At 34.4% G+C, this 17,292-nt stretch overlaps 3 protein-coding genes across 4 annotated transcripts; 1 reads left to right on the plus strand and 2 right to left on the minus strand.

Moving 5' to 3' along the window:
* Nucleotides 1-3,225: 3,225 nt before the first annotated feature.
* Nucleotides 3,226-8,357, plus strand: LOC104786877 (uncharacterized). Of its 2 annotated transcripts, none has more exons than XR_015557004.1 (19): nucleotides 3,226-3,498; nucleotides 3,688-3,791; nucleotides 3,882-3,968; nucleotides 4,073-4,148; nucleotides 4,224-4,298; nucleotides 4,378-4,431; nucleotides 4,661-4,720; nucleotides 4,805-4,921; nucleotides 5,011-5,105; nucleotides 5,199-5,407; nucleotides 5,766-5,863; nucleotides 5,948-6,051; nucleotides 6,142-6,304; nucleotides 6,413-6,585; nucleotides 6,736-6,818; nucleotides 7,024-7,156; nucleotides 7,242-7,280; nucleotides 7,367-7,437; nucleotides 7,545-8,357. XR_015557004.1 is itself a non-coding variant. In XM_010512330.2 (19 exons), the coding sequence occupies exons 1-19, from the start codon at nucleotides 3,460-3,462 to the stop codon at nucleotides 8,155-8,157; spliced, it is 2,343 nt and encodes a 780-aa protein (XP_010510632.1). In that variant the 5' UTR covers nucleotides 3,226-3,459; the 3' UTR covers nucleotides 8,158-8,357. The 2 variants fall into 2 exon arrangements, 1 of the variants encoding a protein (XP_010510632.1); XM_010512330.2 differs by having other exon boundaries at nucleotides 6,463-6,585.
* Nucleotides 8,358-13,794: 5,437 nt separating this feature from the next.
* Nucleotides 13,795-14,328, minus strand: LOC147943760 (uncharacterized). The gene has a single exon (XM_087512357.1). The coding sequence runs from the start codon at nucleotides 14,326-14,328 to the stop codon at nucleotides 13,795-13,797; it is 534 nt and encodes a 177-aa protein (XP_087368483.1).
* Nucleotides 14,329-14,400: 72 nt separating this feature from the next.
* Nucleotides 14,401-14,832, minus strand: LOC147943761 (uncharacterized). The gene has a single exon (XM_087512358.1). It carries the CDS (start codon nucleotides 14,830-14,832, stop codon nucleotides 14,401-14,403), a length of 432 nt encoding a protein of 143 aa, XP_087368484.1.
* Nucleotides 14,833-17,292: the final 2,460 nt, after the last annotated feature.

The following is a 17,292-nucleotide window of genomic DNA, read 5'->3' on the forward strand; positions in this document are numbered from 1 at the left end:
AGTACTATGAAAAGTCGCAATTGTTGTCCGTATTGATTCAGATTGTTATTATTATTTTTAAATATTAAAAAAAATTAACGAAAAGTTACAATAAATATATGCAACTGTAAATTCTATATTAAGTTGTATTAAATTTCTCTATTGCTATAGTCATTACTAAAATTTTAGTTAGATTATAGAATAACATTGAATATTAGATATTAATATTCAATTATTTAGATTCAACATAAAATGAAAAAATTATTTCACCGAACTTGTTCGTTACTGATGAAGAGACAGAAATAAAAAGATTTCAAAATACATGACTATTTAAATAGACACATCTATTAGAACAAAAAGTTGCGATGAAAAAATATAAATAAAGTATAGTGAAAAGACACAACTCTAAAATGAACTGATACAACCGTTTGAATTATAAAAAAACAAATAAATACAAAAAATTTACGAAAATATACTATGAAAAATCGCTACTGTTATGTCTACACTTAATTATACCTAATAACCCATATAAACTGCTTTTATATAGAAGACATCTTTATTACCATATTGAAAAGTCAAATTCAAAAATACGCTATATAATCCATCTAACTCTTGGATTAAAACTCTAGGTATTTTCATTAAATTTTTATATTTAAAATTAACTAAAAGTTGTAAATTAGATTCATCATTCCAAAAATATTTTGTTAAATCAAGAATTGGAGGAATTTTGTTTTTACTTTTAAAAGAATGAATGCTAGAGAATATTTTAGAAAGCTGTAAAAACCGTTGAGATTGAAATTTTATATTATTTTGTGTCATGACAAAAAAATGAAAACAGTTCAAACAGACAAATATATATATATATATATATATATATATATATTTCAAAAGATACGAATATTCGAATAAACACAACTCTATACTGAACAATTGTAACTTTACAATAAAAACCGTTGCAATGAAAAATCACAACTTTTTGTAAACACAACTTTTGGTGATATTTATTAGGATTGCTATTATATATAGATTTTAAAATCTAAGCAACTCTTACGATATTGCTAGTGACCATTGATGGAGACAGTCTAAACTGATCATAGTTTAAAATTTTAAATGTGTCTGTTGAGTTTTATAATGGAGATAAATTTTAAATTCATAGTAGAATAAAACAACATTCAATTTACGGTCTAATTTATGTTATATGTGAGTCAATGGAAGGTGAAAATAAAGTAAATGTGAAAAGACAACGAGTATATCTTAGATAATGAGAAAAAAAATTATAGTTAAAGGTGTTTAAAAAAAATTACTAAAACTTGAAAAAATGATATTACGCATGACTAAATTAAAATCTTTGAAATCTCATTCATTGGGTGAAATGGGTGAGTTTGTAAAAAATACATGACATACATTATTATATATATTTTTAGATTCCAAATACATGACAAAATATTAATCTTAATATTAAAATATCCAGATAAATATAATATATAAAAAATGTTTTTAGTCAAGTGGTTACAACACCAACTTTGCGACCGATTCCACCAGACTTCAATTCCACTAAGTCGCATTACCATGCTAGGTATTAGCTATGGATCGGGTTTTATCGATTCAATTATAACAAAAAATGATATATATTTAGAAAATAATACATACTATTTTTAATGACGATATTGAACTACTTAATTTTACTTTACATATGATACATACTTTTTTTTAATGTTGATGATGAATTTAAAGATGATACTACAATACCTTAGTTTGAAAATACAATACAAACTTTTTTATGAAAAACAGTTAAATATAAAAGTCAATTTAAAAGAAAATAAAAACAACATCTAAACCATATATCAGTAAATTACATTAGTTTATATATTCTTGTAAGTTTGTGTTATTATTATTTTACATTATTAATGCAGCTATATATATATACATAGAAATTATTATTAATTAGCAAAAAATTTGACAGGAAAAAAATAAGGGGCATTCTCAAAAATACCCCTTTTTCCATACCCCTTTTTAAAAATACCCCTTCATGTTGACCATTTTTAAAACTACCCCTCTTTATATACAAAATGACCAAATTACCCTTTTTTGAGTGACAGCAAGAATGTACAGTCATCAAAATCGAAAATATTTTCCCGCCAAATTTTTTTTTCCCGCCAAAATCGAAAATTTTTCCCGAAAAAATTATTTTTTCCAGCCAAAAAAAAAATTTTTCCCGCCAAAATCGAAAATTTTTCTCGCCAAAAATATTGAAATTTATACCTTTTAAAAACATTGTAAACGCTTTTAAAAAACTTTTAAAAGTGTTTACAAGGTTTTTAAAAAGTTTTTAAACACATTTTAAACGCTTTTAAAAACCTTGTAAATGCTTTTAAAAAGCTTGTAAATGCTTTTAAAAGGTTTTTAAACACCTTATAAACGCTTTTAAAAGCATTTACAAGGTGTTTAAAAACCTTTTAAAAATCTTATTAAAACTTTTACAAGGTTTTTAAAATCATTGTAAAACCGTTTACAAGGTGTTTAAAAACCTTTTAAAAATCTTTTTAAAAACTATTTGAAAACCTTTTAAAATCCTTTTAAAAACCTTTTAAAAACCTTTTAAAAATCTTGTAAAAGCGTTTACAAGTTGTTTAAAAATCCTTTTAAAACTCTTTAAAAAATCTTGTAAAAGCCTTTACAAGGTGTTTATAAGGTAGAAACCTTATAATACCTTTTAAAAACCTTGTAAATTTTTTTTGGCGGGAAAAATTTTGGCGGGAAATTTTTGTTGTCGAAATTTTTTAACAAAATTTTTTTGACAAAAAATTTTTTTTGGCGGGAAAATATTTTCGAAAAATTTTTGGCGGGAAAATATGTCGGAAATTTTTTGGCGGGAAAATTTTGTTTTTCTTTTTATTGAATAAAATAATTTTCATCTAAGGGTAAAATGGTCATTAAAAATTAAAAGAGGGCAAAAATAAAAATGGCAAAAAAAAAGAGTATTTTTGAAAAGGAGTATATCAAAAGGGGCGTTTTTAACAAATTCTCAAAAAATAATTCCTTTAGAGTATTAATTAATTTACCAAATTTAAAATTAAAGAGGTTTTGATGTATAATCCAATTTTTCCCCCTTTTTCATTTACAAAACCTATGTGATATTTGTTCTTTAGATCATATTTACTTAGAAAATGTGTGGACAAAAAAAATACCTTTTCGGTATTATTAAAATCCTTTTTATTTAATATTTTCAGATATTTTAAAATATATGTCCTTAGTATTGTAGAATTTGCAAAATCTGCCTCGATTTTTCAAAAAATATCTGAGAACTCCGATCTCATTCTCTCTCTCTCTCTCTCTCTGGATCTCTTCTTCATCAAAACACCATTGACTGATTTGATCGATTTCAGAGAGCTCCCACCCCAAAAAAATCGCCACTCCTCATCCTGTGATTCCCACAGCCTATTGGGTTCTTCTACTTCTTCGTCCCTCTCAGTCTCCACCATGTTCTGGAAGCTCGCCTCTCTCTCTGCTTCGTCTCCCGTGAGTTCAACAGATTTCATTTCTTTCTTCTTCTCTTGATTCGGTTATAAAAATAGTTGGAAATGGCTCTTAAGTAGATTACAAAATTATCATCTTTTTGATTGCGTTTGATTGGAAAAAGACTTGAACTTTATAATCGAGTATTCATGAGTTGATGCTCATTGGTTTTGTTTGCTAATATATGTATAGGTGGAGTCGATACTAGACAAAGACAGTTTCACATTGGAAGAGCTTCTTGATGAGGAAGAGATTATTCAAGAATGCAAAGCTTTGAATAGCCGACTCATCAATTTGTAATATTTTGCTCCTTTTCCTTGTACAGTAGTTTGGTTGGGATGAGTTTTACTTGGAAAAGTTTTTGATTCGGGAGTATTGGTTTGTAGTCTAAGGGATAGAGCTCAAGTGGAGCAACTACTGCGGTATGTTGTTGAAGAGCCTCAAGACGATGCTGATAGCAAACGTGCTTTCAAGTAATATGTTCTTCCTTTATTGTGACTAGACTTTCTCTTTTCTGGCAAGTCTTTCGTTTTTTTTGTCTTTAGTTACTGATGGGTTCTTCTTCTTCTTCACTTAGGTTTCCATTCATCTCTTGCGAGATATTTACATGTGAAATTGATGTTATTTTTAAGACTTTGGTGGAGGACGACAAGGTATATTCTATCATCGTGTTTCTTTCTTATCACTGTAGTTGATCTCATTTGCTGTGGTCTCGTTTTATTTTGCAGCTGATGGATTTGCTATTCTCTTTTTTGGAACCGAATCGTCCTCATAGTGCATTGCTGGCAGGCTATTTCGGCAAGGTCTCTTTTTTTACTAGTAAGAAGTGTGTGTAAAGACCAACTGTTTTTTTAGGTTCTTACATGTCTCTTTTTGATATAGGTTGTCATATGTCTGATGATCAGAAAGACTGCAGCACTTATGAGCTATATAAAAGTAAGTAATGCTGCCACTCTATCATAGAATGGCTGATAACAATTTCTTTTCTTTTTATCTTTTCTTGCTTTAGAGTTTGGATTATCTTTGGTGTGACTAAATTGTTCAGTTTAGCTTATGAAAATTTCCAATTGATGCAACTACCATAGATTACATTGTCATAATCTGGATTGCTTTTTGAGATATTTTCACAGGCTACGTTTCTAAAAATAGCTTTTAATAATTTCAGGGGCATGGAAATGTGTTTAGCCAGTTGGTTGATTTAATTGGAATAACATCCATCATGGAGGTAAATGGTGGTCTGAGATCTTTTTCAGCTTGGTGTCACTTCAGTGCTCATCTTTTCAAAGAAACTTATTGTGTTGTTATGTAGGTTTTGGTACGCTTGGTTGGGGCTGATGATAATGTTTATCCCAACTTTCCGGATGTGATGCGATACTTGGCTGATAGCGATTTACTTGAAATGATCGTGGACAAACTAAATCCATCTGTAAGTAGTAAAAGTTTAGGTTACTCCAAAAGAAAAAATATAGACTTGAGGCTTTATTTCTGAGTGACAACCTTTGTAACTTGAATCAGAGTCCTCCTGCGGTTCAGGCAAACGCAGCGGAAACATTATGTGCAATTACTCGAAATGCACCTTCAGCTCTAGCTTCAAAACTCTCTAGCCCTGGGTTTGTTATCTTTGCTTTCATATTTGAGTGTCACTGGTTCCTGCGGATATATACAATAGTCTGATGTGGCAAAACCTCTATCTTCTTCTGCAGCTTCGTTTCTAGGATATTTGATCATGCCATAAAAGATTCACATTCAAAATCCGGCCTAGTTCATTCACTTACTGTGTGTATCTCTCTGTTAGATCCGAGGAGATCTGCTGCTTCGTCACCTTTCTTCAATTCTTTTAGAAGTCAACATATGTTTGAGTCTCCTGTCCCAGTGACCCAGGAGACTATTGGTGCTATGCTACCTAAACTCGGTAAGTTGATTTCTGGTGCTACGGAATCTTCCCATTAAACAAGAAGATCATACTTTTATCTTAATTTGTGCTGGATGCACATGGAATAATCACATTGCAATTTGCAATGCAAACCTTTTGTGATTATTATTTTTTGGTTCTGCTGACCCATGACTCTATTGCTCTATTTGGTCTGTTCCATTTTGATTTATGTGGATAGTGCGAAATTGGGAGTTCATTAGTTCCATGTTTGTTGGGACCCCTTCTTAGACTTCCTTGGATATGCAGGAAATATGTCTTGCAAGTTTTGTTAAATCAAGGATAGACTCCTCAGTCTTCATTGTCCTTATATAACAAGATTCAGTGTCTTTTCCTGCAGGTGATTTGCTTGTGCTTCTCAGTGTATCGTCTGACAGCAAAGTCTTACCTACAACGTATGGAGAGCTGAGGCCACCTCTTGGAAAGCATCGTTTAAAGGTCAGATCCTAAACTTACCCATTTCTGATAAGTGATTGGTACGTCTTTTGGATATTTACGCTGAATTGTTGCTCGTTTTTCCAGATAGTAGAATTCATTGCGGTTCTGTTAAAATCTGGAAATGATGCTGCTGGAACTGAATTAGCGAGCTCTGGAACAATTAAAAGGATCCTTGAACTATTTTTCGAGTAAGCTTCTACTAAACTTCAATCAGACTCTTGATTTGGATTTTAGTTTACTTGAGAAGTTAATTAACTAAATACTTTCAACTTATGAAGGTACCCATACAATAATGCTCTCCATCACCAAGTGGAGAGTATAATACTTTCTTGTTTGGAAAACAAGAGCGAAACTATGGTTAACCATATCCTTCGGGAATGCAATCTGATTAGCAAAATTCTTTCATCAGACAAAGACTCGGTTCTTTCTGGCAATAACCTGGTATACCATCTGCGCTTTTTCTTACAAAGACTTTTATTGATTAGTAGTATATGGTTTTGTATCATGTCAAAATCAGCTCAAGTTAAGAGTTGTAGTCTTCTTGTTCAGATGATCATTAGGTAAACAAACATGTCTGCCATTTTTCTTCTGTGATGTAGCCTACCGTAGTTGCCACTGGGAAAAAACCACCACGGGCCGGATATGTTGGACATATCACAAGACTATGGAATAAACTTATCCAGTTGAGTGATAGCAATGGCCTGATAAAGACATCGCTTCAGGTTGGTATTTCAACCAAACAATCTTATGTACCGTAATTTGTTCTTACGTTAGATTCATCAGCTGCACGCATGAAGGCTCTAGCATGAAGAGTGCTCTACTTTCTACTTTTGGTGTGTTGGTAACAAGACTTTGCTCTCTCAAATAATTAGGAAAACAGTGAATGGAACGAGTGGCAAAGTGGTGTTCTGAAGGAGCGCAACACTGTTGAGAATGTGTACAGATGGGCATGCGGGTAATTTCATCAACCTTTTCTCCTTCATCACTGTAAAGCATTGGTTCATAATGATAGATGTTGATGAAGTTTCTTATTCCTCTTCTGCACTATGCTAACCAAAACACAAATTTTCTCCTGCCTGATGAAGACCTGACCTGATAATTTACAGTTTTTTATATATAATGGGAGTTGATATATGATCTTAAACCAATGTCACATACAGGCGTCCAACTACACTGCAAGATAGAACAAGGGATAGCGACGAGGAAGACAGGGATTACGATGTTGCAGCTTTGGCGAACAATTTGAACCAAGCATTTAATTACAGAATCTATGGAAACGAAGATAATGAAGAGGTATTTTGCTGCTAATAGTTTTTCTTGAATTTCTTAAACGGTTTACTCTACAACAGTTTAACCCTTTTGTCTTCTCTGGTGTCAGGATCAGAATGCTCTCAATGCCCTTGATAGAGACGATAGTGTAAGTCCTGCTGACTTCTTCTCTTTTATTTTTCCGTATTCAAAACAGTTTGTCAAATAGTGGATTTATCTCCATATTATATGCAGGATGCATACTTTAACGATGAATCTGCTGAAGTAGTAATTTCATCCTTGAGACTTGGAGATGATCAAGGAAGGTGGGTTGATTGAGTGTTCTCATATGGGTTGTTCTTTAACTCAGTCATCTGAACTACTGTTTTTATTCAACGAAGACTTGATCATGTCTCATTTTACCTGGCTGCAGCTTGCTCACAAATTCGGACTGGTTCACATTCCAAGATGACAGGTTCAGCAACACGGCGATTGAAGATGTGAACATGAATGAGAACTCAAATGCCAACAATAGCAGCAGCAGTGACGATGAAGTCCTGGTTGGAGAAGAAGAAGAAGACGATAACCTAACCGAGAAACCGAAGAACATCTCTCCAGACAATTTATCACCATCAGATCCAACAAGCATCGATGAAGCATCTGAGATGCAAGTCACTAGCTCCAGTCTGAACCCATTCATCGATGTACCAATGCTAGATGTCAAAACCGAACCGGTTATTCCAAATGGTTCCCCAACATCAACTTCATCTGGAAGCAGCAGCTCAGGACATAAATCACCTTCAGCTCCTGCAGTGCGAGCACTTTTCGAAGAGGATGTGGAGTTTGTGGGAGTGGAACCAGAAGGAACAGAGAAAGCAATGGAGCAAGCTTTAAAAGAAGGGATAGTCGGTGAAGCTGGACCGTTGAAGCGAAATATCGTTCACAAAGTTCCGGAAAACGAAAACAAAGAGGAGAATTCGGGTGTGACAGAGTTCAACGACTCAAATTTCTGGAGGGTTGATCAAGAAGTTACAGTTTTGGAGTAAAAAAACATAAAAGGTTAAAAAAAAAAAAAACCATACGAAAACCTCGTACTGTTTTTTTTGTCTCTCTCTCACACACAGAAACTAAACCGAACATAGCAGTTTTTGTTTTCTTTTGTTTACAAGGCCATGACCCAATCACCATGTTTAGTCGAACAGAGTTTTTCTCTACATGTCAGTTATTATTTTTTCACTTCTCAAAAGTTTCCTCTGTTTTTCATGTTTTGTCAACAACAGTTGTAACATTTTTCCGCGTTACATGACCAGAAGTAGAGGGATTCACATAAGTAAGAACCTCTTCACCAACATCACGTTGTGGTATTCGAGCTTTAGTGACATTTGCTCGGGGTGGTGCGTCAGTTGTATGGTCTGGATGTGAACAAGGCACTAGTACGCCCATACCGTTATTAGTATCGTCATTGATAAAATCAGCCCAACCATACTCCTTAACCAGTCACTGCAGAAAATACACCTGAAGAAGTTCTGAATAATGAAGAAGAAGAGGATATAGTGGGAGTTACACAAGACGAGAACCCAGTCAACAATGTCACAAATGCTCATCCTATGACAACAAGATCCAAGGCTGGAATTCAGAAGCCTAATCCTCGATATGCGCTCATTGCCTCTAAGTTCACCACTTCTGAACCAACAACAATTGTGTCAGGAATGAAGCAACCTGGTTGGAATGCAGCTGTTCTAGAAGAGGTACGGAGAATTAATTTGTTGTGCACCTGGTACTTGGTTCTTCCAACTGAAGATATGAACATATTAGACTCCAAATGGGTGTCCAAGACCAAGCTTAATCCAGATGGCACAATCGATAAGCTCAAGGCCCGTCTTGTTGCAAAGGGTTTTGGTCAGGAAGAAGGGGTCGACTACCTAGAGACGTTCAGCCCTGTGGTTCGAACAGCAACAATTTGGCTAGTTCTTGATGTAGCAACTGCAAGAGATTGGCCAATCAAGCAACTAGATGTCTCAAATGCGTTCTTACATGGTGAACTACAAGAACCGGTGTACATGTATCAACCCTCTGGTTTTGTTGATGAAAACAAACCAAATCATGTTTGTTGTCTCACCAAAGCTCTCTACGGCCTAAAGCAAGCTCCGAGAGCCTGGTTCGACACTTTCATCAATTTTCTTCTGGAGTATGGATTTGACTGCAGTACCGCCGATCCATCTTTATTTGTTTGTCGACTGGATGGCAAGATGCTAGTTCTGCTCCTTTATGTTGACGACATTCTATTTACTGGTAGTGATCATGCTCTTCTTGACGATCTATTGCAGGCTCTCAACACTCATTTCTCAATGAAAGATCTTGGTCCTCCAGAATACTTCTTGGGTATGGAGATAGAGTCATACTCTGATGGGCTCTTCCTCCATTAGACAGCCTATGCTTCTGACATTCTTCATCAAGCTGCTATGAGTGATTGCAACCCTATGCCAACTCCACTCCCTCAACAGCTGGACAAGCGCGACTCTGAGCCATACGGTGAACCAACCTACTTTCGAAGCGTTGCTGGGAAATTACAGTACTTGACCATTACAAGACCAGATATACAGTTTGCAGACAACTTTGTTTGTCAGAGAATGCACTCGCCAACCAACTCTGACTTTGTTCTGCTAAAACGAATACTAAGGTATCTAAAAGGAACACTTCACATGGGGCAACCAATCAAGAAGAACAACAACTTCTCTTTATTTGCATACTGTGATAGTGATTATGCAGGCTGTAAGCAAACTAGAAGATCTACTGGTGGCTTCTGTGTTCTACTAGGTACAAACATTATATCTTGGTCAGCAAAAAGGCAACCAACGGTTTCCAAATCCTCAACAGAAGCAGAGTATCGAGCGCTTACAGCTACAGCAAGGGAGATCACTTGGATTTCATCACTTCTTTGAGAAATTGGCATTCCACAATATGAACCTACACAGGTCTACTGTGACAATCTCTCTGCCGTATACCTGACAGCAAATCCGGCACTTCACAACAGAACAAAGCATTTCGACACAGATTATCAGTATATCAGGGAACGTGTTGCACTTGGTCTCATTGAAACACATCACATCTATGCGGAAGACCAACTTGCAGATGTGTTTACAAAGTCTTTGCCTAAGAAGTCCTTCATCCAGTTGCGGTCCAATCTTGGCGTGTGTCTTCCCCCCACTCCAAGTTTGCGGGGGAGTGTAAGCAACACAGTGGGCTCAAATGTGGAAAGACTAATGGACTCAACAAGCCCAACAACAACCAAAGTTGTTCTAGATAATGTTGTTGGCTCTTTGCTGATGACTATTCCACTCGATTCTTGTATATATGGTTAGTCATTGATCTAAGCCATACACATTCCCTCGATGCTTCATGAAGAGTAATTATTTCTGCATGATTTGAGGAAGTGGCAACCAAAGTCTGTTTCTGTGAGCGCTATGAGATAGCAGTTCCTCCAATTGTGAAAACATATCCAGTTTGGGATCGGGACTTATGTGGATCTGATAAATATTCTGCATCTGCAAAACCAACAAGACCAACCGAAGAGTTTCTAGGATAGAATAATCCCAAGTCAATCGTACCTTGAAGATAACGGAGAATATGTTTTATCCCATTCCAATGCCTGCGGGTAGGGGATGAGTTGTATCTTGCAAGTAGATTCGTAGCGAATGCAATATCTGGTCTAGTGCAATTTGCAAGATACATGAGTCCACCGATAGCACTCATATAAGGTACTTCGGGACCAAGTATTTTCTCGTTATCTTCACAAGGTCTGAATGGATCACTATTGACATTCAGAGATCTATTGACCATTGGAGTACTCAAAGGAGTCGCTTTGTCCATATTAAAGCGCTTCAAAATCTTTTTCGTATAGTTTGATTGATGCACAAATATTCCATCTTGGAAATGTTCTATTTGGAGCCCAAGACAAAATTTAGTCTTTCCAAGATCTTTCATTTCAAACTCTTCCTTGATATGAGTTCTTGCATCATCAATCTCCTTTTGAGTTCCAATTATATTTAGATCATCAACATATGCAGCAATGATCACAAATCCCGATGAAGATTTCTTTATGAAGTCGTATGGGCATATTTCATTATTAACATACCCTTTCTTCAATAGGTATTCGCTTAAGCGATTATACCACATGCACCCGGATTTTTTTAATCCGTAAAGTGATCGCTGTAATTTGATCGCACAAATTTCATTAGACTTAGAGTCTAATGCCTCAGGAATCTTAAATCCTTCTGGGATTTTCATGTATATATCATTATCCAATGATCCATATAAATATGCTGTCACTACATCCATAAGGTACATTTCTAAATTCTTAGAAGCCGTTAGACTCATTAAGTACCTGAATGTAATTGCATCCATGACTGGAGAATATGTTTCTTCATAATCAACTCCAGGTCTTTGAGAAAAATGTTGTGCAACAAGTCGGGCTTTATATCTTGTGATTTCATCTTTCTCATTTCTTTTTCGCACAAATACCCACTTGCAACCAACAGGTTTTACATCTTTAGATGCAGTGACAAGAGGTCCAAAAACATTTCTTTTATTGAGGGAGAGCAACTCAAGTTGCATAGCCTTTTTCCATTTCTCCCAGTCAGGCCTATGTTGGCATTCTGATACGGACCTTGGATCTGGATCATCTTTTTCATGTTCGATCTCTTTAGATACAGAAAAAGAGAATATTCCATCATCATCATCGATTTCATCTCTATACCATAACATTCCATTTTGGGCATAGTTAATAGAAACCTCATATTTTTCTGTATCATCCTGAGGACTTTTCTCTTTATTTGGTTCTTCTTGAACTTCTTGAACCTTTTCATCTCCCATTTTCTTTTTCTTTCGGGGATTTTTATCTTTAGAGCCCATTGGCCTCCCCCTTTTCAATTGAACCTTAGGTTCATTAGCTTTGCTTCCATCAAGTTCCTCTCTAGGAATTTCAACTCTTGATGGTGCATTTGCAGCGGGGATATATGACTTTGTCACCCTTTTTGTATCTATGAACGCATCTGGTAACTCATTTGCCAAACTTTGTAAATGTACAATTTTATGAACTTCCAGCACACATTGATTTGTAGGGGGATCAAGATATATCAAAGATGGTGTATACCATGTAATATCTTTAGGTAATTGTTTAATTCCTCCCCCTAACGCTGAAAATTCATCTTCATTAAAATGGCAATCGGCAAAACGTGCCGTAAACATATCACCAGTTTGCGGTTCAAGATATCGAATTATACTCGGTGATGCATAACCGACATATATGCCCAATCTCCTTTGTGGCCCCATTTTTGTTCTTTGCGGTGGGGCTATAGGAACATAAACCGCACATCCAAAAATACGGAGATAGGATATGTTTGGCTCTTGGCCAGATGCCAATTGTAAAGGGGAATATTTATTATATGCGCTTGGTCGTATTTGGACCAATGCCGCAGCATGCAATATAGCATGACCCCATATAGAAATTGGGAGTTTTGTTCTCAATATTAACAGTCTAGCAATGAGTTGTAGCCGTTTAATCAAAGATTCAGCCATGCCATTTTGTGTATGAACATGAGGAACCGAATGCTCCACATCGATTCCTATTGACATACAATAGTCATTGAAAGCTTGTAAAGTGAATTCGCCGGCGTTATCAAGCCTGACTTTCTTTATGGCATAATCAAGGAATTGAACTTTCAACCTGATTATTTGGGCAATGAATTTTGCGAAGGCAGTGTTTCTTGTTGTCAATAGACACACATTTGACCATCTACTAGATGCGTCAATCATTACCATAAAATAACAAAACGGCCCGCATGAAGGGGGGATAGGTCCACATATATCACCATGTATTCTCTCTAAGAACAATGGTGATTCATTCCCAATTTTGGCTGGCGATGGCCGAATTATGAGTTTTCCTTGAGAACATGTATCACATGAAAACTCATCAGATCTAAAAATCTTTTCGTTCTTCAATGGATGACCATTGGAATTTTGCACAATTTTTCGCATCATGACTGAACCAGGATGTCCAAGTATTTCATGCCATATCTTAAATGTACTAGTAAACTTAGAGTTTACTGTAACATAAGATGCAAAATTATTTATTTTTGTGCAATTCAATCCAGAGGATAACATTGGTAATTCTTCCAATATATGTTTCTCCTTAGATGTTATGCAAAGATATTCAATGTCATTCTTATTCAGAGTCTCTATATGATATCCATTTCTTCGGATATCTCTGAAACTAATTAAATTTCTATGAGACTTGGGGCAATATAATGCATCAATTTCAATTTTTGTTCCCCTTGGCATTGAAAAACTGGTTTTTCCAGAGCCTATAATAATCTTTGCATTACCACATATAGTGCTCACGCTTCTAGCGGAGTCTTTTATTTTGAGAGAGGAGAAATATTTTTTCTCTTTAAGTATTGAGTGCGTTGTAGCACTGTCTGCTAGACACATATCTCCATCCTCAATCTCAAAATTTGACATTTTCTAAGATAAAATATTTATAAAAGAAACATTAATAAAATAACATAAAGTCTTACAAAAAAAAAGCTTATCATATATTACAATAAAACTATTATCCAAAAAGACATTTTATAAACATAAAGTACATATCAAACTATGACAAAGCATATCATTGCATATAGGCCTTATTTGCATGATTTTTCGTTTTCATTATCAACGAGAAAATCTGCTATATCAAGATGGGGTTCATCGTTTAGGCCATGGAAAGAAGGTCCAGCTTTATCATAGATGAGGTTGGTCTCAACATCCCTTTCTTTTGCCATTTGGGATGCTTGGTACAGATCCGCCAAATGTTTTGGAATACGACAGGTCTGATACCAGTGTCCTTTCATGCCGCATCTGTAACAAGTATTTTCATCTTGTTTCTTTATAACGCGACCAACATTATTGATTTGAAGATGCTTGTTGGTTTTTCTTGCGTTGAAGTCATTAGGAGAGAAACCTCTTCCTCTTCCTCGTCCACGACCTTCTCCACGACCTCCTCCACGACTATGACCACGGCCTCGACCGCGTCCGTGTCCACGTTCTCGTCCTTGCCAATTATTATAGCTGGATGTAGCAACATTCACTTCTGAAAGAGGAGCTGATCCAGTTGGACGGGTTTGATGATTTATCATCATGAGCTCATTATTTTGTTCAGCAACATGCAAAACTTGCATTAATTCAGAATATCGAGTATACCCTCTTTCTCGATATTGTTGCTTCAGGAGTACATTTGAAGGATGAAAAGTTTAGAATGTTTTCTCGATCATATCATAATCGGAAACTTCTTCTCCGCAGAGAGCCATCCTTGAAGTGATTCCGAACAAAGCGGAATTGTACTCACTTACACTTTTGTAATCCTGAAACCTCAGGTTTAGCCATTCATGTTTGGCTTTTGGCAAGATCACATACTTTTGGTGATCAAACCTATCCTTGAGCGCGATCCAGAGATCTGCAGGATTTTCTCTCGTGATGTATTCATTTTTTAAACCATCATGGAGATGATGACGCACGAACATCATGGTTCTTGCTTTTTCCTCTTCTAACCCCGTTTCTGACGGATCAATGGTTTTGAGAAGTCCATTCCCTTTTAGATAGAATTTTACATCTAATGCCCATGTCATATAATTTTTCCCAGAGACATCAAGGGCGGCAAATTCAAGCTTTGCCAAGTTTGACATGATTACTATAAAAATAATAAAACAATTTGTTAAATATAAAATTTTATGAAATAATTTTGTAAAATCTTGTTTTAGCAATAAATATAAACTATAAAAAAAAAATATAAGTTACATAATATATTCATAAATTGAAACAATCAATTTAGGAGGCATAGCCTTCCATATGATTTACAATATATAGATCTGAACATATGATCAAGGAGGCAGAGCCTACCATTAGATCAATAATGTAGATCTAAATGATTAAAGAGGCAGAGCCTACCATTAGATCAAGAAATATGTATAGTCTTTTACTTATAAATAATACATATAGTAATATTCATGTAAAATTATTAAATTCAAACAACTTTAACAAAACTTAAATCTTACCTCAAACGGATGACGGATCGAGAGTTGATCGTGCTGATAACGTGTTGTGAATTAAAACTACAAAATACTTATGTGTTGTGAATTATAACCAAAATACTATTAACTTATGTTTGTAATACTTTGTAAAGTGAACAAGAAATAACAAAGTGAGAGAGAGAGAGGAGCAGCCGAGAGAGAGAGGGATTTTGAGAGTCTTATTAATCAAAGACAACTTATGTGTTTCTTACACTCTTACACAACTCACTTAAGCACTAACACTTCTTCCTATTTATAGTGAAGTAAACAAAACATGAGTCACATATTCTTTAGTTTTGGTAATGACAAGTGGAAGTTGGTGTAATATTACACTAACAAGTGTCATGACATGTGTCTTGTGATGGAATAATCACACTTGTGTTTTACAATATTAACAATATTGTTTTACTTATTACAAATTTGTTAAGAGTTGGTTAGAAACTCTTACAAAAAAAAATTTGTTAAGAGTTGGTTAGAAACTTGATTGCTTTTGTGTCTTTTCTTTGCGGTTACAATACTTGACTACCGTCAAATTTTAGGGGGGTGTATTGAACTTATTAATTTAGGAGATTTTGGGGTATCTCTTGTTATTTAACTGGTAATTTTGAAAAATCATCTGAAATTCTGTGTTAATAATTGAATGTGAAATTTATAAAAATTATTTACAATCTTTTGTTATTCAATCAATAATTTATAAATCTCACTCAAATCAACTGTTATTCAAAATATCACTATTTGTTTTTATAAGTATACCGAATGTGATTCTAGGAGATTTTTCTAACATTCTAGTTCAAAAATATGACTTACAAAATCATACCTTAAAGGTGAAACTTGATAGAATTTTTCTTTTTTAAAAAAGAGAGTTTGACGCAATTTTTTTTTACAAAGTACCCCCATCTCTCTTTCTCCTCTCAAATACATACCTACAAATCTCCTGTTATTTAACCCGTGATTTTTAAAAATGTGACACCTTGGTTTGCGGAGAGGTTTAGAAGAATTTATTTGGCCACCTATGTCACCAAAGTGCATTTATCTTTTCGGTCAAGGGTCCAAAAAGAACTCTAGAGTAGAGCGTGCTTGAGCTAGAGTAGTCTCAGAATGGGTGACCTTCCGGAAAGTGACTGTCGGAACTGTGCGAGTGAGGACAAAACACATGAAAAAATCATGTGGTGATTTGTAGGGACGATAACAAGTCTTTAAAACCTCCTGGACGTAGCAAACCGACCATCAGATATGGATGGGCTCACGAGCCTAGTGAGAGGACGTTAGGCCCATTAAGCGAGATGGACCCATGGGTCGGGAATGGACATGGGGCCCACTAAAAAGTTGCGGCCGGGGCGTTACAAAAATTATCTGAAATTCTATGTTATTAATTGAATGTGAAATTTATAAAAATTATTTACAATCTCTTGTTATTCAATCAATAATTTATAAATCTCACTTCAAATCAACTGTTATTCAAAATATCACAATTTGTCTTTAAAAAAAAACTACTGAATGTGATTCTAAGAGATTTTTCTAACATTTTAGTTCAAAAATATGATTTACAAAATCATACCTTAAAGGTGAAATCTGATAAGTTAATCAATAATTTTGAACTAAATAATTTATATTATATGTTTCTTAGAAACTAATGTTTCACTTCAATTTTATTTTTATGTTTAGAATTTTATAAATACAATTACAAAAATTGTTTATTTACTCCACCATGCATTAAAGTCTTACTTCTATTATAAAACTCATTAGCCCATTCTTAATTTTGGAATATGATCATTTTTTGGTTAAAATTTGAACAATAACATTATTACTAAAATAAATCCATAGTATTATATTTACTTTTTTAAAGTATTCATTTAATTTACTTAATTCATTTTATATAGTTATTATTTTTATTTTTACTAAAAAATTATATAGTTTTATTTATTATTTTAAATTTTAATTAGTTTTACTTAATTTGTTTTTTGTTTATTTTTAACTATTATTAATTATAAGTAATAAATAAATCTTTAAAATATTATTTTTAATGTAAAAAAATATATAACATTGGTTAGGTGGATGCTGATATGGAGGAAGGAA

Source organism: Camelina sativa, chromosome 5 (genome assembly GCF_030686135.1).
Source record: "Camelina sativa cultivar CO46 ecotype springtype chromosome 5, ASM3068613v1".
Classification (NCBI taxonomy): domain Eukaryota; kingdom Viridiplantae; phylum Streptophyta; class Magnoliopsida; order Brassicales; family Brassicaceae; genus Camelina; species Camelina sativa.